At 36.1% G+C, this 24,853-nt stretch overlaps 1 protein-coding gene across 1 annotated transcript in view; it reads right to left on the reverse strand.

Annotated features, from left to right (window-relative positions):
• Positions 1-24,853, reverse strand: part of PARD3B (par-3 family cell polarity regulator beta) — a 1,280,476-nt gene that overhangs the window by 477,439 nt on the left and 778,184 nt on the right. Inside the window, exon 15 of the mRNA XM_001365888.4 lies at positions 16,258-16,373. Coding sequence (XP_001365925.2) covers positions 16,258-16,373 — 116 coding nt within the window. The remainder of the gene's footprint in view (positions 1-16,257; positions 16,374-24,853) is intronic.

Below are 24,853 nucleotides of genomic sequence, written 5' to 3' on the forward strand. Positions count from 1 at the left end.
CATGAATCATTTGAATGATTTGATGATTAAATGAAATCATTTAATATGTGGTCACAATAAACTGGCAAAAGGACTGCATCAACTAATTTTAACTTTTATAAAGTGTTTAGATAAGCAATGTACCACAGCACTACAGAAGGTGAGTGAGTTGGGATCTCTACTGTCAATGACAGCTAGCAATTTCCCTGTTATAAAATCCTATTTCTTTAACATTTATATTCTCCCAGGGATGCTGTTACATGTGGCTGCAAATCATGGAATGCTATGATCTCAGAAAAATCGAAATTATAAGTAATACACGATAGGGTAATGGAAAAATACATGGTGGGTGAAAGAAGGCTATTATCAAACAATGACTTGCATTTGAGAAATGAAGAGGCATTGTCAGGGATACCTATCATTGGAACAACAAGGTAGGCTGGCCACATAAAAACAATTAGTGAAGATAGATAACCTGAATATTATAGTGGCACCTTTTAGACATTAAAAGAAACTTTGTGTTGGGGTGATCCTCTAAAGAAAACTGATAGAAGGAAACACAAAACATCAAGTTATAAGGAGACTCAGGGGCCATCTGATCCCACCCAAATATGAAAAAATCCTTGACAGTCCTTGGTCAATTCCAATCTTTGCTTTAAGTCCTCTACCGAGAGGGTACTCATCACATCATAAAGCAACTCACTCCATATTGGGGTTGTTCAGATTCTTACGTTCTTCCCTACATTAAATTCTAAGTTAGAACCTCAGCAACCTCTATTCCTAATTCTTAATTTTGCCCTTTTGGACCAAGTAGAACTAGCCTAATCCATCATCTTCCATGTGAGACCCACTGAAATACTTGAATGTGGCTGTCATGCCTCCTCTTTCTTCTCCCCTCTGTGCCTTTTTTCTGTCTTACACTTCACACCAGTTTCTTTAACTGATCTTTATATACTATGCTTATGAAGCCCTTTATCATTCTGGTACCCTCCTTTTGACACTCTACACCTTGCTATTGTTTCTAAAAACGTAGCACCCAGACTGAACGTGAGGTTTTAGATATGATTTTACAAGGCTACAGTACAGAGAGACTTCATCTTCTCTCCAATTATAAATACTCTGTCCCTTAAGAGGTTTGTCATGTTTGTGCCAGCTCCTAGAGCTAACGAGACTGAAACATAGGAGTATTTACAAAATAAATTCAAGTTCATATGAGAAGACACTAGTAGAAAAAGTTGTATGTAGAAAATATTGAGTACACTAAGCTTTATAGGGAAATTAGGAATTCTAAAGAGTAGGGGTGAGGAGGGACTGTAAGTGGAGCAGCTAATAAGTTCACGAGGACAGTACTATTATGGACATGATAAGTTTTAAGTGCCCCTGGGAGATTTGGCCCCACAGCTCCAAAAGACAGGAAGTCATCTTCATGGAGATGATAATCATATCCATTTAAGATGAGAAACTCTCAACTTACAACATCCTTCGCATACCTATCACTTGAGTTCAAGCCCTTATCTTCTCTTGCCTAGACTGTTACATCTCATTTGCCACCCAGACTTTAAATCTTTCCTTTTTCTAATCTATACTCCACACAGTTGCCAAACTAAGTTCAACACAGGTGCTATCAATCACTCCTCTATTGAATAAACTCCAATGGCTTCCAACGTTCATTATTTGGCTCCAACCTACTTTTCTAAAGTCTGTACTAATTATTGCCCTTTATACACTCTGTTTTTCAGCCAAACTATTTTCTTGCTGTTCCTTACGTGACATATCACTCCCATATCCAGGCCTATACTCAGATAATCCCCCCCCCCCCCCGGAATCACATTCTCATTGCCATTGACTATCAAAATCTCGAGTATTCCTTTAAGTGCAGTGCAAGCACAACTACCTACAAGAAGGTTCACTTTCCAAAGACCTTATATTAATTTTGGAAACATACACATTGTGCTTCTTGAATAGAAATCCATCTCCTTATGGGCAGGGGATGTCTTAGTTTTATCTATATCTCCAGTGTCTGTTATAGTGCTCAGCACATAGGAGGCACTTATTAAATACCTGCTGAATGATTAATTAATATGGCCTAAAAATGTATTATTATTTTTGTCTACCATCAGCATTGAGTCATATTTAGATCGTAATCCATTAAAAATCCTACACCTTTTTACAAAAATTTCTATATAGACAAATCTGCCCCATCTAACATTTGTATCAGACTTTTCAAATATTTCTACTAAATTTAATATTGTTAGAATTAGCCCAATGTTCTAGCTTGCCAAGATCTAGCTTGGCAATACTGTCTTGATCATCAAATTTGTTACATGCTATGTGGTGTCAGGTGCAAATCTGGTAAGCCTAGTATGTTTTTTCAAATCCCTTATCTTCCATCTTAGAATCAATATTGGGTGGTTTCAAGGCAGAAGCTCTGTGACTTGCCAGGGACATACAGCTAGGAAGTGCCCAAGGCCAGAATTGAACCCAAGATTTCCTATTTCTGGGTCTGGATCTAAATTCACTTGGCCAACTAGCTGCCTCTCAATATATGAGTTAATGCAAATCATTGATACAATGCACAGGATTAGAGTTACTCTGCTAGAAACCACTTCCCCAGGTGACAATTAACCATGAATCATTATTCTTCATGAATAGCTACCCATTTATTCCTCACTCTACCTAACTATACTATTATTTAACTCACATCTTTTTTCTACCAGAAAAGCATGAGAGATTTTGTGAAATGCTCTGTGGAAGTCTGGGTAAATTGTATTTACGGTCAGCCCCTGATTGACTAGTCTAGTGACCTTGGGGGGAAAAAAGGGATATGAGGTTAATTAAATTGCAACCCTTTAGCTAGCTCTTTGAGATGTCTTTAATAACACATTCTAATACAGTCAAGTTTTTAGGCCTTTACATGGGAAATTCTACTCTTCTTTCTTTTTGTGAACTTCAGAAAATCTGCCTTTTCTACTCTTCCAAAAGATTAATTTTAAGAAGCTCTCTCATGTAATTTGCATCCCTCAGTCCAGTGGTCCTTGAGGAAGATTAGAAATGGAAAAAGAAATGTAAAGAGGAGAATAGGAATGGCCCACCAAAACAAAAAACTTAAAGAAAGAAGGTAAAAATAAAATTCCTTGCTCAAGTATTATGGGAGCATAGAGTGAGAAAATGAATGTCTCACCATAAGTTGACCCAGAGAGGAATTCAGAAGTTGTTCAAGTTCTTTAGGAAGGGAGCATTTTCACAACTACCTGACGAGACTCTCATATGGACCAGATAATAATAATCGATGATGATGATGATGATGATAATGATGACATCACTTATATAGTTCTTTAAATTATATAAAGCATATACAAATATTATATCATTTGGTCCTCATAACAACCCTGAAAAGTAGGAAAAAATTCCAAAAGGCTGACAGCACTCTGTAAAGTTGCTACCTGAAATGCTAGTCACAAAATTTGAGTATCACCTGCTCTTGGAGGATATCTAAAATGCAAGGAAGGGTGTTAGGAACAAGGGCAGCATGTATGGAGGAAGAGAATTCACAGCAACTAAAAGAAACAAGAGTGCTCCAATGGAACACCAATGGAGAGCAGCATAACACCAAGAAGAACAAACACAAGAATGCTTCTGATGAAAAAGGAATAAAATAATTAATGAAGGGAACTGGAGGGGAGAACTGACATCAAGGATTGAACACTGCATACCCATTTACTGGTCCACAATCAGAACAGTGTTATACTTTCCAGTAAATACACAGGTCTCTGGGAGATAGTGGTCTATTGAGCCCTGATACAAGGTCTTTCCGTATCTTTAAATTCCTAAATAAAACTTTTATAAAGGGTGTTTCAAAAGTCTTAGTGGAGTTTTAAGCTTTAACAGCTATAGTAAAGCTATTCTGAAATGTTATATGGCTGACTATAGTGGATCAGATAGCTGCAGTTAGAGGAATGTGAGATAATGAGGTTCTCTGGTTACAACCTTGATGGGAACAAGGAATCAGAGGGAATGAGAAATTTCCAAAATGTTTCTTAGGTCTTAGGTTAAGGAGAACCTCCATTATATAAGTTGACACAAATATTTTTAAATTTTATAGCTCTTGCATTTATTTTAGAATGCTAAATTGTGCAGTCTACCATGCTGGAATCCAAAATTCTCTGAAATGTGCATTGGCACCTAATGTATCCCTCCATTATCCTAATATTAACTTATAGAAAATTTGTACAAAGTTGCTAAGGGTTCTCCTAAAGAACCTGGAAACAAAGTGTGAAAACATTCTTTAATTTTTCTGATGAATGAGAATGTCTTGGAGGAAGATATCTTGAAGATAAGTCATATATATATATATATGTGTGTGTGTGTGTGTGTGTGTGTGTGTGTGTGTGGAAACCTTCTTGGCATATTGCTGTCACCTAGTAGGTACTTAGTAAGTAGTTAAGTGTTAAATGATTGAATGAAGTTAGCCAGTTATCTAATAAGTCAGTGCTGAGAGGTCAGGATTTCTCTCTTCTGCCCCAAAATAGCAATTATCTGTCAATTATATTACAAGTACATAGTTGGAGGAAACATCTGCTTCCATACAGCCTGATAAAGGTATCCATGGATAGGGTTTTTTGAACACCAGTCTGAAGAGCTGGTTGGAGGACTATGCTTGGCTCTTCTCTTGGAGATGATGAAATCACAAGGAATCAGATATAGAGGCTTCCCACCTATGCTAGACTCACAGTTCTGGTTACTTCTTAGAGGACTGTAGTCCTTTGGGCAAGGATTTGATTTCAGTCATGAGCAAGAGTCAGTGGAAACTGAGACAACTAAGCATCTAGTCACAATTAAGAGAACTGTACCTGGCAAAGACTGTTGGAGTCAAGTTAATAAAAATAATACAGGAGCACAGGAAACCTTGTAGTCATGTAGCTTTGGATGCTTAAAATGCCCCTTCTTGCACACATATCTTCCCTATAGAAGAGCTCTAGGTGGTAGAGTGAATAAAGTACCAAGCCTGGAGTCAGAAAGACCTGAGTTGATATTTGGCTTCTGACACTAGTCGTGTGACTTAAAAATCACTTAAGGTGTATAAGTCACTTAATCTTGCTTGTCTCAGTTTCTTCATCAATAAAATATTCAAAAGAAGGAAATGGCAAACCACTCAAGCATTTGTCAAGAAAATTCGAAATAGGGCTAGGAAAAGTTGGACATGACTGAAAAATGATTGAATGATGACAACAACTAAGAAGCTGAGAGACTGTTCAGTGGAGAGCCAGAAAGTGTCAGAGGAAGGACCTGACCTGAGTTCCCCTAAGCTGTATTGCCGCTTCATTTGTGGAATATGAAAAAAAAAAGAAAAACGAAACAATCCCTAATTCTAAGAAACAAATAATATGGGAACAATTTTTATTTGCTGTCAAGTGTTATTATTACTATCATGGCTCAAGTCTGGGGGATAACCACTTGTATTTAAGGAGAGACTTTATCTTTCCCTTTGTCCATTATATCCCTCAGGGTTTGTACTATAGCTTTCAGTCAAGTGAAGAACTTCTATTTAAGAAGTTATAACTCAGCACTAATGTCAGTTTTCTACTCAATAGTCCCTTCTCCAATAAAAAGCCATCAGGGCTAAACATGAAAACATTCTTCTCATGTACATTCTCCTTAGAAGATATAGAAACAAGTCAGTAGGATAGAAAACAGCAACATTAGGGAAAAAACCCAACCTATCTATATCATCCTTGATTTGCCAACCCAAAGCATTACTCTAATTAGTCACTGGACACTTTATTTGCATCAGCCTGCTGCTCCTACTATGAAAGACAATGCTTGCCTTATTTCTTCATAAGTTATTCCAGGTTACATAACACAATAGTGTAAGACTAAGTTTCATACCTTGAATTTTTCCCTCAATGATTTTTGGTAATTCAATAATGTAATGGATGGTAAATGATTAATTTTCATTTTAGATGCTGTTTTTGTGTTCAATTAAAAAAAATTTTTTTGAACTGGATCTGTGATTTTATTGCTATAGGAAACTCGCTAAGGAAAACTCCCTTTACTAATGCTAATAAATGGCTGAATTGCAGCTTCTCCTCTGAGGCACTGAGCAGGGACTAGCCCAGAGTCAAAGAGCCAGTATCTATCAAAGGCAGAACCTAAACCCATTTATTCCAAACTTCAAGGCTCAAATGCTCTTATGCCACTGCATTGCCTATTCATAATTAACAATAATAATCATTATATTCAGCATTTATACTTTGCTTTAAGGTTTGTAAAGCAGTTTGTAAATATTTATTAATATTTTATCCTCATTTCATAAATAATTGTAAACATTTTATTCTCAAAACAATTTTGGGAGGTAAGTGCTATTATTTTCCCATTTTACAAATGAGGAAGCTGAGGCAGAGAGTGATTAAGCGACTTCCTCAGAGTCATGGAATGAGTAAATGTTTGAGACTGGATTTGAACTTATTTTTCTGACTCCAGGGCCAGTGCTTGATTCATTGCACCACTTAGCTGATATTTACATAGCATTTGAAGTTTGACAAAAAACTCAATATATGCTTACCATTTGAACCTCTAGTATCACATTTGGTAGGTAGTAGAAGTATTAATATCTCATTTGAAAAGTGAGGCTCAGGTGCTTTAAATCAAATGGTCAGGGTCCTATAAGTCATTGGAAAGTTCCAATGTCACCAGAGACCTTTTGACTCCAAAGTCAAGAGTTCCCACTACACTACAATGTCTACATCAAGAATAGAAGACTTGGTACATTTCTTATGTATATATTACTTTCTATTTATGCACACTAAGCTTCTGGAGAGTAGGTGTAAGATAAAATTCATCTTTGTATTCTTCTTTTTCCACACTGGTAAGAATAAGACTTGGCATATAACAATATTTAATATTTATGAATATATTTATTTTATATTTATTGCTTATTCCTATTTAACCATTTCACTGATTTCTTCAAAGCCCCCAAAGAGCCAGTCTCCCTGGATTCTTTATGTTATGTGTGAAGTAAGATGGCTCAAATCCCTTTTGATGATTCTTCCTTCTTTTCCCTGGCTTTTTAACTTGGGCATACTCTCCCCCCCAGATCACATTTAGGTCCTCAGCACTTTGTGATCTTGAGTCACTCCTTTGACGCCAGCCACTCATTCAATTTCCATGATCCCTTGGATGTTGACCTAAACTCATTTCTGACCTCCAACTTCCTCTCCAATATCCTATTTTTCAGCCTCTGCAGAAAGGGTGGCCAATCTATATCTCTACATCTTCAAAGCCAGAAGAGTTGATAAAAAGCAATTCACTACAAATTATAGTGAGGTTGTAACTAAAAGTAACATTGTTCTCTCTGAGATATGTTCAGTTAACATTACAAAATAAAGGCACCACCTAATACCATAGAGAAACATTTTGATATGCAGTATTAGAATTATGAAAAAATATTACTATTTTTAATACTTAATAATTCTTTTCCAGAATTAGCATTGAATTTGGATTCCTATCCAAGATCATTTATTTCCTGTCCTACCTGACTCTTCAGGACCCCTATTGGAGTTTTTGGTAAAGATACCAGAGTGGTTTGCCATATCTTTATGCAGCTTATTTTATAGATGAGGCAACTGAGGTAATAATTTGCCCAGGGTCACATAGCTAGTAGTGTCTGAGGGAGATCTGAACTCGGGATATCATTCCTTGGATATATTTCTTTTGCTGTGATAAGACTACATCTGACCAGAGTTTCCCTCTCCCCTCCATCCTAAGTTTTTCCTTAAAAAATGACAAAATTTGAACTAGAAAGGCCCATGTAACCAAGGTTCACACTACTGCCTCCATAATGCAGCTATTGAAGTGGCTTGCTGGTCACCTGTTGGCTTAAAAAGTCCCATCTATGTGGAATCCAAATTCATCCCACTTGGTAAATATCCCAAGACGAGGGAAGTCATGACACATTGCCCTGTTGAGCAGATGCATTTCAACATGTAGTTGGAAGCCACTTCTATTCAAGTTAAATGCTGGGATAGCCTTGTTGAATGTCCCTTCTAGACTACAGCAAAGTAAATCTCCTTTTGGTATTGCTGAATGACCTATGAGTGCCTCATTTAATTCTAACATCAAAGCCGAAGGAACAAGGTGTAGTGAAAAGGACACTAGACTTGGGATCAGAAGATCTTGGGTTACATCAGGACTTGCCACTTAGCAATGTGACCCTGAGCACGTTGTTCAAAGTATCTGAGTTTCCCTTTCCACAGAGAATATTAATGCTCCTACTACCTCATTGGGTTTTTTAGAGGGTCAAAGGAAATGTATATGTTGAACTCATTTCTAAAACTTTAAATGCTGAATGATAGGGGATTAGGCTGAGTTAGGTGTATCCCTACCAGGTACTAATAATGAACAGACCAGAAACTGTCTCTTTTGCCATCAGTAGTACCACTATTTGTTCTGTCTCTGAGCTTTGATTTGTTGAAATGTATTGTGACAATACTGTTACTACTTGTCTTATGTTCCTAATAAACAATTTATCCCTGAGGAACGTTTTGAGACTCAGAAAAGTATACTGATCTTAGGAAATTAAACTATTAAAATAGTGAAATTTATTAAATTGCTGATGGGGGGTGGGGGAACCATGATATAGTGAAAAGTTCATTGTACTGAAAAGACAGAATCTCACCTCTGTCACTGTGTTAAGAAATCACAATTTCTCTGAGCTTAGGCTCATTTTCCTCTAATAAATGGAAGTTGGACCACTATACGGTTGTTCTCCATGAAATAATCCTTTGAGAGCCAGAAGCCTAAGTCTGACCATGCCATTCCAACATTCAAAAACTTTTGGTGACCCCCTATTTTCTAGAGTAATAAAATTTTAATTATTTTTTATTATAAAAACCATTATTAGCTTGCCAGTCATACAACAACAGGTGGCGGGTTGGATTCTGTTATGAGCTAGATTTTGCCAAACCCTTGATTATAAGATAAAATACAACCTTTTGTTTGGCATCTGATGACTTCTTCACAGACTTCATGTTCTAGCCCAACTAGAACTCCTAGCTCTTCCCTAGTCTGGTCCCATAGCCCTGCAGCCCATAGCTGAAACACCCTCTCTCTAAATCTCTACCACTCAAAAACTTTCTCTTCCTTCAAAGCTTTACTTTAATCAAAGAATTGCTCTGAGGAAAGCATTTAGCAAATCTTAAATCCCAAGCCAAATGAGAATTATCCTGGTGATTTCGATGACTTAAGCTGGCCCTTTCTGATCTGTAGATTTCCAAAGGAAGGAAAAGGTTCAAAACATACAGGTCTATTGTCCCACCTATTCTTTTAGTTTTTATTTTGAACAAGTTATACTTTTCCATTACCATTTCCTAGTCACATGTCTGCATCCAGGAAGTGTCAGTGATATTGAGATTGTATTTATCTACTCATGTTAAACATTCAAGTCTACTTTTTCATTACCCATGAGTGCTCTTGTGTATTGCATATAGAGACAACTGAAATTGTAAGTATTTTTCCAGGTCCTTTTACCTGTTATTTTTTTTTTCCTTGAGAATTGCTTTGCAGCCTTTCCAGTGTTATTGTTTCTGTTTTAGCTATTGTAATACTGTGAGTGTGTATTTAAATTCTAGCTCAATAACATGGGAAAAAAGATCATTTGCTAAATCATAGGCTTCTGAGTTCTAATCTATTCCTTTTACTTTAGGCAGCGCTACAAATCGTCCATTTCCGTTGGACAGAAATCTATCCTTGTTTCTAAGATTGCAGAGTTATAGAAAATGCTAACAATGTTCGTTGTCGGGAAACATCCTAAAATTTAACTTAAATCCATCATCCTTCAGTTTCAACTTGTTTCTTCTTGTTTAGTACTCAGTGGAGATGCAGGACAGCTGGATAGCATGCTCTATGTGACAAGGCATTCTCTCAGCTCTGTCTTATCTTTATTCAATAATTCTATCCCTGAAATGGGAAGGAGGAGTTCACTTTGAAAAGGGAAAGGAATTTCTGAAAAGAAATATGATGTGAATACCCAAGTCTTAAACTAAACTTTTAGAGGAGAATAGATTAAGTCAAGAAAGCGGGCCAAAGTATTTAAGTCGTGTCCCCTGAAAAATTCAGATTAATTCTCAAACAGTATTATGAGGCCATAAATATACCAGGCCTGGAAATTAAAGATTTTATGCTTCATCAAGAAGACTTTGAATTTAACTTGCTGGCATTCTGCCAACAGGGGCAGATCTTTGGGGGAAAGCCCCTACGCCAAAGACCAAAGAGACAGCTGTGTTATGCAACTCCAGAGAGCTTCCAATTCAACACCCACACAGGTCTAATTAGAAACAAATTAAAGTGATCTAGCCTGAATATAGCAAGGCTGTTGCTTGAATAAATATAGCAAGGTCCATAATAAAGGGAATAAGATTTCTAGAGAACTGAACAGTCAACACTGCTAAATGCCTATCCTGTCAAATGAATGTCAGTGTAAACCCCTTGATATCAAGGGTGAAAAAGCTACCAGAACTTATTTCAGAATACACTCTGTGCACATCAACTCACTCATCACTGGGTTGATATTAATGAGGCTGCATAACATCACAGAGAACATATCTACTAGATATTGAGAGATTCTATAAATGTGCTTTGCAACATCAATGTGCCATATGAAGTCACTTATTATTATTGTTGAACAGAGAACTTTTAAACTGGATAAAACTAGGATAAGATGGTATTTTCATATGACACTTTCTAAATATAGGTAATGACATGGGCACTGTACCCCCAGAAACCCAGGGGAACTATTATCAGGGAAACTCCCTTGCCTTTGCATCCTTGTGACTCTTAACTTAGAAACACCCAATGACCCCACCTAGGGTCCTGTATGTTTATCCTCTTTGATAGTCCTCTAGACTTAAGATGGACAAAGAGATAAATCTTTATGTCTCCAGGCAGACCCCAGTCAGAAGACCACCCCACCCCACCAAATGCCTGACTCTACAAGTCACTTCCACACCAGGACATAGCATCTGTTGTAAAGAGGATAAAAGCCCCAGAATTGATGTTTTCTGGGGGACAGCCTCTCCATCCATGCTGTCCCCATGTAGGAATAGCCTTTCCATTCATGCTGTCCTCCCAGGAACTGCTCCCCATCTTGCTGTCCCACCTTGCTATCCTCCTGGCCACTCTCAACATTACTTCCTAAATTAATAAATTTCTCTTTTTGTTTTTAAGCTAAGTTTTGGAGTCTTGCATGCTTGCAAAAGGTATCCTTCCTGAACCCCAAAGGGATTCTTCCCACCCATAACAGGTAAAGTGGTGTGGAGTGATGGTGTCAAACTCAAGAAGGGAATATACGTAAGGATACTTATGGCCAGGACATTGCTTTAGAAAACTAAAAATTATCCAGCTTCTATATTTTTATTTATTTTGTTAGATATTTTCCAATAACAATTTAATCTGGTTCTCAGCATTGGGAGGACTGTAGCCTCTGTAGTGCCTCTCTTGTAGTGGAGGATAGAACTCTGGCTTGAAGCCCAAGAGACTTGGGTTCAACCCCTTAATACTTCTGAAGGTGTTTTAGGTAACTCTAGGCATCATTGACTAAATCTGATTGTGATTTGTGTTGGGGGAAAGAGCTGCCTAGTGCTAAGGAAACTGCAGACCCTTCACAAATTGCTAACCTGTCCATACTTTAGAAAGGCAGCTTATGGGCAGGGGAGGGATGGATAGAATAAGATTCTTGTAACCAAGGAATAATGTTCTAAATTGACTAAATAAAATGAGAGAGAGAGAGAGAGAGAGAAAGAGAGAGAGAGAGAGAGAGAGAGAGAGAGAGAGAGAGAGAGAGAGAGAGAGAGAGAGAGAGAGAGAGAGAGAGAGAGAGAGAGAGAGAGAGAGAGAGAGAGAGAGAGAGAGAGAGAGAGAGAGAGAGAGAGAGAGAGAGAGAGAGAGAGAGAGAGAGAGAGAGAGAGAGAGAGAGAGAGAGAGAGAAAGAAAGAAGGCAGCTTATGTAGCTGTGGCAGGACTGTGAATCATGACTATTTGGGTTCATATCCTTCTGACTATTGTCCAAGGCAAGTCATTTAACCTTTCAATGTCTCACTCAATTTTTAAGATGTTTTAAGTTACACAACTGTTTCTGATCTTCTTGGTAGAAAGGATTTCCTGATGAACAAACAAACAAATAAATAAATAAATAACAGAGGCCCAGACAAAAACCAAAACCAAAGTCCAAACAAATCTTAATATATAGTAACTAGAAACTAATCATTTCTTTTTGTGACCTCTCATCTAAAATGCATTTGTAGCCCAGCATTTATAGAAGGGTCAACCTATTCATAAAATTATCAAATGAATCCTTATATGGCTCACTCAGATAATCATTCAAGGCTAATTAAAAATAATCAATGATTATACACATTGAAAGAGGACTTGGAGTCAAGCAAAATTAAGAGCGTGGTTTAAGCTTCTTATTTTTTTTAAACCCTCACCTTCTGCCTTGTGTATTGGTTCTTAAGTAGAAGAGTGGTCAGGGTGAGGCAATGGGAGTTAAGTGACTAGCCCTAGGTCACACAGCTAGGGAAGTGCCTAAGATCAATTTTGAACCCAGATCCTGCCCCTCTGGGCCTGGCTCTCACTCTATGCTACTCAGGTTTAAGCTTCTTATGAAAGAATCAATATAAAACCATTGGAAAAATGTTGCAGGGATATTATTCAAGCTGGGTCAATATTTTATAAAATTTAAAAGAATCAATCCCTTCAGAAAGAGCAAAGCCAAGAGCCCAGGACAAAAACAATGAGATTAGGAAACTCACCATCACATTTATCTGGAACTATCTGCTTATTTTGGACCTTTAATACTGGAGCTTTCTGGAAGACTGAATTTTAAATAGGACTTTCCACAAAGGAAGCTATCTTTAGATGTTGTGATAAGATTAAAAAAAAAGGAAAAGAAAAGGAAGTAGTTAGAATTTATTTTTAACTGCTGCTGTTGTCCAGTATACCTTATCCAATGCTTTTAGTTTGGCACTTGTATCCTGAGGAAAATGCCTTATGATTATGATTCTTAAAATGGAAAAAAGGTATCACAATTATTAGTAATTTCTTCTTGTGATGGCTCCTCTAAATGCACTGGGCAATTTGCTAGGTAAAGTAACAACTATCTCATCCAAGAGGAAAGGCCCTCCAAAGCAATCTGTCCACAGATGGCTGGCTGGACTAGTCTTGGGGTGGAGGATCTGACAGAGAATCCAGTTCTTACTGACTGTGGGGTCTTGGGGAAGATCCCTCCAGCCTCTTATTACTCAACTATAAAATGAGAGAATTGGACCAAGTGACATCTAAGGTACCTTCTAGAACTAAACCTTTTTAGATAGACTAAAAATTGGAGAATAGATTAGTTTCTTGGAGTAGTTTAGTTAGCTGGAGTTTTGGTTTTATTTCTGATAACTGAGGGTTGTCTGGTTTTTTTACAAAGGTCCTGATTTTACTTTATAAAAGACCCCCTGGATTTCCTTTTGATTCCAAGATTTTTGGAGGGCTACATCAGTCTCTTTGTTTCTCAAAATGCCATTAGAATTTTCCACTAGTAATTAATAATAGTTGCTACCCATTCACCTTATTCCTCAAGAGGAAGACGAAAGACTGAAGGACAAATTTGCAAGACACTTAGTAAGTCTGACATACTCTTTACCATTTATAGAAATGACCTAATGGATAGAGACAAAAGACCTTCTTTACACCCTTTGTTAGTTAAAGGCCCTTGGCCTTGCAAATGTTCTTCTGTGATCATTGCTATGATCTAAGGCAGTTCCCCACTGTGTTTCACCACCAGACCCTGACTATACATGATTAGAGGGAAAATATCCAGTGATCAAGTTAGCTTATAGAAAATAGATTCAATTTCTCTGGTTTCATTATGATTGGACATTTGTCTGAACAACTGTAAATGGGGCAGTGGATAAGCACTATTTATTAAGCTATCAAATGCATCAAATGCAATTTTGGTTATTCAGTTTTCTCCTTGTAACTAATGAAATATGCAATATACCTCAAGAAATCAGAATCTTTGCAATACTATGCCTGCTAGCATTCCAAATGCAATTAACATTTCATTCAGAATTTATTTTAAATTTGCATACTTCTCTAACAACTTTCCTATAAAGAGCTCATCCGAATGTCTCCAAAAGAGTTCTGCACTATGCCTGTATGTCATCTATCTTTTTAATAGGGTGACCTGTCCAGGAGTCGCTTGAAGCTTAGACACAGACCTTTCAGCTGCCCATAGTAGACACAGTTATGATGACTTAGAAGAGAAATTTCCCTAAGCTAGGAGGCTCCAAGAATGAAGAATTCAGTATAGGAAGGCTTCTACCAAGTACTCTTTCAAAAGCTATCACTAACCCAGAACTGAAAGAATTGCCAAACTCCACAAGATTCAATCAATCAGCACCTAGTTTGGGGAGAGCACAAAGTGGAGGATAAGAGGACTTCATTGGTTTAGAAGGAAATGCCTAATTGGGAGCAATACCAGAACAAATCTGACTTGGGGAATGAAGCTCCAGCTCTAGCCTAGGGTCCAAGGACTTTCAGCAAGATACCAGTCTCAGAAATAGGAGTTAGAAGAGGCCACTCAATCATCCAAGGAAGAATTAGTTGTGAGAATGATGCTTGGGGAATTTGCTTGCCGCAGATCAATCAAAAATTTAGAGGACAGGTCATAGGTGAGGGAGAGAAAGAATCTACAGAGGTTGGAGCCTCAAGAGCAATGGGGAAAGAGAAAGAAAAAACTAAGGTCCAGAGCCCACAATAGAGAGAGCTCCTGAGGTCACCAGGGAAATAATTTATCTCTTCACTGAGCTGAGGTATGCTTAATGGGGGAATTTGGGGACACATGTTCAGCAGGTTTAAAGTAGAGGAATTGCCAGATCCTTAGCTCTAGAATCTAGTTTGAACTAGAAATGTCTAAGAAGGAATTGCATGCCCCAGGCTCTAGGTGTCAGGTCAGGAATGGAAGAAAGCAAGGCCAGTTTTGGAAGGTGCATCCCAAACAAGCTGGTTAAATGAATCAATCAACTTAATGCTAAGATAATATCAAGGGCAAGAGATGCCTGAAGGAGCAAATTAAGCAGGAAGAGAGATCCTAAGGACACACCTAGTTTCCTAGAATTAGCAAGGAGAGTCAGGATTTATTTCTAACACTATTATGAAATTATAAACTATATCCCTTGGCATTTAGCTCCCTGCAGTGAGGACTAGGAAAAAAAATTAAGAAGGGGTCCTGTTATTTTGTTCAACTGGGATAAAGGAAAAAATGGCTAGAACCTTTCTTGGAAACTCAGTAATAAGGTAGGAAATCCAGTAAAAAGAGGAGTGGCAATAAAGTGGGAGAGGGGTTGTCAGTTAAGGACTTCCTAAGGTTTGCCAGTAGAAGAAAAGAGTAACATCCCGTATGTTAGGAGAAGGTCTGAATAGCTGATTATAAGAAGGTGGCAGAAAGGAAGATATAATTATAAAGGTTTTATACTAGAAGAGATTATAGAATCATAGCTTTAGAAGCTAGCTACAGAAGAGGTAACTAAGATCCTAGTCAGGTTATAGGACATCTAAGTCCAAGGGAAAACAAGTAGTATATGAACTCAAATCCCTGGATTCTAGAGCTAGGGCCCATTCAAGTATTATCGCTTTGGATTCAAGTGGTCATCTAGTCCAACTTTCTTTCTCAGGAAAGGAACCTCTTATTCAAAGAATTGAAAAACAAATCATACTCCAGAGTTCTTAACACCTACATAGATACGCACGTATAACATCATGTTATCTTTCTTCTAAGCTAGGACGTTAGCTGTAGTAAAACTTAAAGAACACATTGAACCTAGAAGTTAGGAAACTTGGTCTTGCTGCTAACTAGCTGTATAACCTTGGGCGAATCATTTCCACACTAGCATTTATTTTCTTCATACGGTATGCCAAATGAAGGGTTTGGACTAGATGATCTCAGAATCCTTTCTGGCACTAGCATTCATAATTCAGCTTGTTCTCTACGGGAAAAAAAGGATGACAATCTAGAACTTGTTTCATAAAATAAAGAATCATTTATCCCTTTCCTTATTTTAAGGGTAATAATAGTTAGATGTTAGGGCGAGGGCAGAAAAAGTTAATGATCATCATATACCCTCCTCAGATCCTCAATAGATCTGGCTCCCTAAGGTATGGGTTTAAGAAACATTAAGCAGGAAATTCTAAAAGATAGATGTGCTAAGTTGACCTATGTGTCACTTCACCTTCTCTTACCAAGATCCATGCTCTTTGAGGCTTTCAGATTAATTGATTCAGGCTGCTTGGCTGGTGTCAGGGATCTGAAGTTTATTTGCTGATCTGTACAATATACTGCTGAATCCACTACTGAGCTGTGGAAGGAAGCCATACAAAATATTTAGATACTGGTGTAAAACCTCAAGAAAGAAGCAACTTGTCTTTCTCTGCTCCCATCACCAATTACATATTTAAAAATCAATCATTAACTTTGAAACTTCTATGCTGTTTGCATACATTCTGTCACATGATGTGCATTGAAATAAAAATATTCACCCTCTACCATCTAGTTTTACTCTTCACTGCTTTTTGTTAAATAGAATTCTTTTGTACTATATATAATGTCAAAGTGGGAGAGGCAACTCTAATTTATCTGGAGGCAAATGACTTGCCTCCAAGGTTCCCAAGTCCTGGAAACTTTGCAACCTGAAAAGCCGCTCTCCAATAGACTCTGCTGCTTAAGAGCTGGCTGACATTTTCAACACAAGTCAACATTCCATCCCCTTAAATGAATGACATCTGCTATGTGGTTGATGACTACAGGAGATTTTGTTTTGTTTTGCTTTGTTTTGACTTTTTAAAAGTACCATATTTAAGTCTATTTCAGACATCCCCATCTCCAAGCCCCAACAGCCCATTTTGTGCAGAGTTCAGCAACAATTCAAAAGGAGGTTGGGGAGGAAGAAACCTAGCTGAAGATGCTGACACAAAACAGATCAAATACTCATTGTACATTTTCTAGAACTTACAGAAAATTTCAAAGTATTTTATTCCTGATGAATATTTAATTTACTTCCCTTTTGGGAGAGGAAGATAGATAGTTTAAGAAAATTACAAAAGAAAAATTCTTCTTACTCTATACAGGACAAGAGATATTTGTGGAAATTCTGCCACTAAGTATTCTTTTACCATTGAAAACAAATCATTCCCTTAATTCAATTTCAATCAATTAATTTTTTTTATTAAGCATCTACTATGCATAAAGCACTGTTCTAGGCACTGAGGATAGAAAAATCAAGTCAAAACACTCCCCTCAAAAAGGTTAGCCTCTGGGGGAATGAAAAAAAAATATGTATATATATATATATACACACACACATACATACATACATATATAAAAATAATCATTTTATACTTACTATGTATAATTATATTATATATTAATTAAACACAATATACACATGCAATAAATTATTATCTAATAGTTACTATGTATATTATTGTATCTATTTTATGTATACATTACCAATATATATTTACTATGTATATTATTGTATCCATTTTATGTATGTCCATAGGATGGTAATTTGTGGGAGTGGCACATGATGAGAAATGGTATCATCTAGGAGCTGGTATGATCACTGATTATCTTTTTAACCACCACAATTAATAGTATTTGTGATAAGAGTTTGTTCATCGTTAAAGTGATGCTAATAATACTTTTTTGGGGGGGAGGAATCGCTTTGTGAACCTTAAATTTGTATTCTTTTTTTATATTCTGAAATGTAGGAAATCTTTAAAATTTTAATCACTTTGAAATGGAAAAGTTCTAACATATATTCAAGCTCTCTGGACTTCTTAAATCAGAATGTCCTGAACACAATTTAACTTTTTCATGATGATTCAAGGTCATTATTATAAACATCAGTCATTGCCTATAAACCATGATGTCATCAGTCATTAAGGAGCTCAGACTTTTTTTCTTTATAAGTTATTGCTTTTTAATGGTTTTCTTGTTATATACCAGTTAGCTGTCATCTCTTCTTATTGTCAATATCCTATTTGTATTATTCCTTCACTTCTGCTGATATATTACTTTTCATTTGCTGCAGGGTGGGAGAAGAGATAATTAAACTTGTTGGAATCACATGTAAAGTAAAAAATAATTATGTCCTGAGTAAGGACTTGAGAGGCTGGCTATCTTGTGAATAAATTCCATGAGCTTTAGCCTATAGACTTTGTGACATCTATTCTTGAGGATTTAAAAAAAAATTTTGGGGAGGGGTTGCTTTAAGGTTCTTGGCTGGGTCTTAAATAGCTAAACTAAAGGTAAGGATAGGGAATAGGTGTCACATTGTCAGATTTCATCATGACACATTTTTCCAACTTAGAGTCTAACTAAATAGGTACACCATACCAATGAAAAATTAAATTTGCCCTTCATTTATATCCTTTTATTTGATAATGAACAAATACAAAATGATTATGTGCTTTTTACTGTGCAAGATGCTGCTTTTGAAGACATAAAACAGTACCTTCAGCCTCATGGCATGGAGACTCCATTAAGGAAGAATTTTAGAGCTGTTACAAATATTTTGGAACATACAGGTTTCTTTTCCTTTTCCCTTGACTACCTTAGTAAATAAACCTAATAGTATTGTTGCTGGGTCAGCGGTTACAGTCTTATAACTGAGCATATTCTAGATTATTATTCAAAATGGTTAGATTAGTTCACAGTTCCACCAACAGTGTATTAGTGTCCCCATTTTTCCATATACGCTCAAACATTTGTTATTTTTTTTTCATTTTAGCCAATTTAATAGGTATGAGATGATTTCTCTAATGGAGGAAGGGAAAGGAAAGTGGGAGTTAACAGGATATTTAAATGTATCAAAGAAGTAAATAAATTAAAATTAAAAAATAACAGGGTCATTGTCAAGATCACAGAATTCAGAAAGGCTTTTTTATTGGCAAACTGAAACTGATGGCTTTAGGCAGCTAGGTAGTGAAGTGAATAAAGTGTTATACTTGGGAATCTAAAAGATTTGAGTTCAAATTTGGTCTGAGAAATTTGTAAGGTATGTGCCCCTGGGTAAGTTACTTAACTTCTGTTGACACAGTACCTATTTTCCCAGGGTTATTTTGAGGATAAAAAGGAAACATTTGTGAAGTTTTCTGTGAAACTTAAGTGTTACAAAAATGCTAGCTATTTTTTTTTTTTTAGAATTTGTCCCAAGCACACTTATTTTAGGTATACTTATCTCAGTGTCAATATTTTTGCACCAAGCATAAGTATTTGATATCAAGCTATTGACCTTGTTTTCCCCAATAGTAATGTTTGGATTGTCTCTCTTTAAACTTTGCCTTGGTATCTTCTAAATGTTTGAATGCCTAGTCTTAAATTTTATCATTGTGGTTATCTTGGGTGTGCCTTGGCTCTGGGTCTAATGTTCAGTCTTCTTTTTTTCCTCAAAGACAAGACTGTTAGATTTCCTGGGGAAGAGAGGCTAGTAGTTCATGAATATCATCTCCTTTAACTTCTAGCTACAATTGGCTGCCTGTCTTCACAACTTAGGGTATGACCCTATCCACTTGGCCCTTAAATTCTTACACATTAGGCAAAAATTCTATGATTTTTCTCAGAAGCACAGAATCAAATAATTTATGAAAGGAATTTTGGATAGGGGTGGGAGGAGCATGGGAAGAAAACAAAATAAAAGAAATTTATTTGGAAGCTCTAGTTCAATACCCTCAAATTACAAAGGGAAAACAAAGAAAGAGTAAGAAAGAAAGAGAGTAACATACTTATTCATATAGTTAACAGTGTCAGGATTTGAATTCAGGTGTTCTGATTTCAAACTCAACATTCTTCTTGTTCTGTCATGATCCCTTAATATTTGTTAACCTCCTTTCATGTTTTTCCACTCCTTGGCTCTCCATTCCAGAAAATTTAACTAATTTAGAGTTTTTAAGGGTTACTCTAATTTTCATGAATTGAAGTATTTCTGGTTTGGCTGTTTTAAAATAAAAGCAAGTCTTGAATGAAAATAATGAAGGTCTAGTTCATGTGACAGAACTATATTGGTCAACTATTCAGTAAATATTTATTAAGCATTTCTTATGTACCAGGTATTGTGTTAAATACAGAGGATACAAGAAAATCCAAAAAACACCTAAGCAAAAAACAAAACAAAACTCAAACAGTCTCTACTTTCAAAGAGATAACCACCTAATGTGGGAAGACAATACTAAAATGCCACTGAATTCATTTATTATTTGAAAAGCTTTCACATCCACACAAGAATTTTTAAATAAGAATTAAGAACTAGGGAATAGAGGTAGAGTACCTGATCATGTAGGCAGGTGCAAAACCTGAGGTTGTCCCCTCTCCACCCTTTCCACTGGGAGGGATGGTGGAGCCCCAGAGACAGAAGATACTGAGAAGATATGAGTTTCAAAGTTGATTTGATCTTGCAGGAAGATAAATTTCTGGAGCCAATGGTGGAGCTAGAGGTGAATAGCTAGGTGGAAATTAAAGTTATGGTGGCCCACAAAAGTTGGCAAAAAAAAAAGTTTCTATGTCTCTAAAGCAAGAAGGATATCCAGGAGAATAAACAAATCTTAATTTGTTTAAAATAAAAACTAGTTCAAGAGCTTTAGGATTTGGTTCCCTGTTGGCTAGAAGGGTTGTTTTCACAAAACCCTTGTAGTATCTGAGATTTCAGAAGAGAGGTAGAAATACAAATTCGAGTTGAAACATCAGAAACATCTAAATCAAGAAAAATGAGTCATTCATCAAACATTAATCTTACTTATCTATCACAGCTATCTATCATCTCTCTCTAAATCTAATTTATTTATGTTTACCATGTGCCAGGCAGCACAAGACAAAAAATTCTTTGCCCTCAAAATGCTCCCCTTCTAATGGGTATTCTTTAGCAGGGTCTAGGAGTCATCATCATGGAAGTACATTCCTGGAGGCAGGAGCAGACTCCTCATCTCAAGCTATTCTTTCTTGTATATGTGTCTGAATAAATCAAGGAGCAAATCTAGGAAGTATCAATGTGTCACTTGGGCCATCTACCATCTTTCATTAGCACTGTATGATGTCTGTGTTTTTGAGTCATACATGGCCTAGAGAATGCCTTTTCTTTGCTTCTTCTTGACAGCAAAGTCATTGTTAGTAATATTCTGGAAACGTATGACCATGACTGCCCTTGTTATGTGAGGCAGCACTGCCTTTGGTTTATTTGTCATTGTGATGTTCCTCAGATCGTGTCATTCTACAGTCTGCATCCTTATAAACATCTTAGGAGGAGATAGTAGGGAATAACTGGTGTTATGTTAGACTTCAAGTTAGAAAGACTTGGTGTTCAAATGAGACCACAATCACCGACTAGCTGCAAGATTCTGGGTGACTCAATAAACTTGAGACTCAGTTTCCTCAAAAATGAGGATTTCAGGTTCAAATGATATAAAACACATAAGATGCTTTGTAAATCTTAAAGAGCTATATAAATGCTAGTTGTGACTGCTATTGTTATCATTAATGAGATAAATAGGTGGACTTTGGTGGCAGTGAGCAGTTTGGAATCAACAAAAAAACACTGCTTCATTTTCCAAGTTCAATCCAGCTCAGCCTCCTCTCATTCACTTCTAGATCCAGCACACTATCCATATGTAATGTGTCCAAATTACAAACACTGGTAAAATAACTTGATGGACTGTCCATCTGGCTACAAATCATGGTCTTAATGTTGACTTGGGGGGAAATATCCTCCCTTTCAAAGACTAGTGTATATTTTGGAAAAAAAACAACAAAAACTTTGTAAATTATCACAGGATCACTTATTTCATTTATAGGTAGATGTTACACAAGGGACAGCAGTGCCTTTCATCATCATCATCCACATCACTATCATTATTAGCATTTATATGCCACTTTAAGGTTTATAAAAGACTACAAATATTATCTCATTTTATCCTTACAACTATCAAAAGGTAGGTGATTGTTATCTCCTTTTCGCAGATGACCAAATGAGGCAGGATCTGAACTTAGATCTTCCTGACTCCACAACCAATGCTTTCCAATAAGCCACCCAGATCCCTCATACACAGAAAGCCCATTACTACCACTTACGTTCTAACTCAGTGGTAAGAAATAGGGGACACTAATCTATACATAATAATCTCTATGGGTCACTTATTGACTTAGTTTTAAAATGTTATGTGATCTATGTTTTATTGTGTTTTTACTTATTTTGTTAACTATTTCTCAAACATATTTTCATCTGATTTGTGACACTGTACAAGTCACTTAATCTTGTTTGCCTCAGTTTCCTCATCTGTAAAATGAGGATAACCTAGGTTTGTTTCGAGGACAAAATTAGATATTTACAAAATGCTTTATAAATCTTAGTTTTATATATATATATATATATATATATATATTTGCGCTGGCTATTATAGTTATTATTATTGATAGCTTTTTAATTGTCTAGGATCACACAGGTAGAAAGACTTGAACCTATCATTCTGACTCTGAAGCTAATCTTTTATACACTATTGTGCTTTCTCCTAAACTTAAAGCTCATTAAAGTCCCCAGGACTTTCTATTGGTACGGTTGCCTGGCTACAATGCTGAAATTTATGATCTATATTCCAATAAGGGTATTTATATTCATGCTACTAAAATTTAATCTCATTCTAGCCATCAAGATATTTTTGGGATCCCAATACTATTATATTAACCAATTAGTTATGCCTTTTTGCTTTGTGTCATCCATAAACTTGATAAACATATCAGCTATATTTTCATCCAAGTCTTTGTTGATGGTATTGGTCAGAAGATGGGACAGTGGTATAGTCTAACAGTACACTTTAATACATTCTCCAGAACAATAATGATCTATAATGAATATTCTTTAGTAAATCAATGATAAATCCACTTAGCACACATTTGTCCACATTATAACATACTGGAATTATTTTGAAAAAAAGGGGGAAATTCTGAGATCACCTTATTCACCCTATAAATTTCATAGATAAGGACACTGAGTATAAACAGTGAAATAATACATCGAAAGAATCTCAAATGGAGCCAGCACTAGGACCCAATTTTCCTTGGTGCTTTTTCTATTATATCAAAATATCTTGAGTTATCAATCCATTAATTGACTGAAGATTGAAATTCTGAACATAGCTATTCAAATGCTTCAAAATCCACTAACTTGAGAGGCCATGTTTGACTGGACAAAGTGTTAATAGAGGCTCAGGTCAAATACCCATTGAGATACACATCAATTATGTAAGTGAGGTAGAAAATCACAATCTATTTAACATTCAAATTCATCATTTATAAAATGAAGTTAATAATATCTATAGTATCTGTCTTGTAGAATTGTTAAGGGGAACTAATGTGATAATGTAAGCTCTTTGAAAATTTTAAAGTGCCATGTAAATGTCAGCTATTACTATATTATTAATATTCACCATAATATAATCCATTCCATGTATCTATGTTTTTGTCCACTTAGATATTATGAGATTTACTGTTACTTTAATATTGAATTTGGGAATTTTGCCAGAAGTAAAAGTCAACTCACAAGGATAGTAACTTAAAAGAATATACCATCTTTTGTTTTTTTTGAAAATCAATATCAAGTTTTTTCCATTTCAATCATTCAACACTTCCATGTACAATGCTTTTTCAAAGGTCATCAACAGTGGCTTACCATCTGCATCTATTGGTTCTTTAAGTACTCCAGAATATTATTCATCTGAACCTGGTGACTTACTTAAACTCATTAAAGACCAACTAGATTTTTTTTTTACCATTACTTCATTAATTTAAGGTTTCAGTCTCCTGTTTTGTTTTTTAAAAGTTCTATCTTTTAAAAGTCTTAGAATCAATACTGTGTATTGGTTCCAAGGCAGAAGAGTGGTAAGGGTTATAGGTAATGGGGGTTAAAGTGACTTGCTCAGGGTCACATAGCTAAAAAGTGTCTGAGGTCAGATTTAGACACATGAACACTATTCTCTGGGACTGGCTCTCAATCCACTGAACCATTTTATTGCCCCCCTCAATCTACTGTAAATAATTTTTTTCTACATTTCCCAGGCCAAAGAACATTTGAATTGGTACATAAAAATGCTGTAAGAAAGGAACTTCCTAGTCCTATTTTCAGCCATCCAAATGTCATCACTCCATCTGTTGCAATCATCAGTACTAATCCTTTCTTGACTTTCCTTTTGACCCAAAACAACTGTAAAAATCCTGCTTGTTATCTTTAGCATTTACTAAAAAGCTTTAGCTTTTCCTGTTTAGAAGTATTAATTTGTCTTGCTTCCATTATCTGTACATTTCTTTTAAAAACCTGAATTGGTCAGTTCCCTGTCCATTGCAATTGGTCTCTTTAGCCAGTCTCCCTTTTCTTACTAATGGGAATAATGTGTTTTTGTCATAAGAATTTTATTCTTGAGTTTTATTATAGCCTCTTTAAAAAAAAAAGCCAATTTCCTCCTACAGAATTATGTCATTTTCTAGAATATTTTTTATCTTTTGTCTAAACTCTAGAATTTTTTTCAAAATGTATAGCTCACTTCAAACTGGATTCGTGTGTTCCCCTTCCTAATCTATGATGGAGTTATAATTTTATCCTACAGCTCTTATCATTTCTACTCTGATGACTAATATTTCCTGATAGGTCAGTATTATGTTCAGAATAGTAGGCTTCCTTGTTGATCCCTTCATCTTCTGAAGAAATGGTCAGTAAGAGAAGTTAAACATCTGTCAGCTTATGCTCATAGCAGCTACAGTTCTGGTAGCTGTCAAAATTGTTAAGGTCATCCTTAT

This window comes from Monodelphis domestica, chromosome 8 (assembly GCF_027887165.1).
Source record: "Monodelphis domestica isolate mMonDom1 chromosome 8, mMonDom1.pri, whole genome shotgun sequence".
Classification (NCBI taxonomy): Eukaryota; Metazoa; Chordata; class Mammalia; order Didelphimorphia; family Didelphidae; genus Monodelphis; species Monodelphis domestica.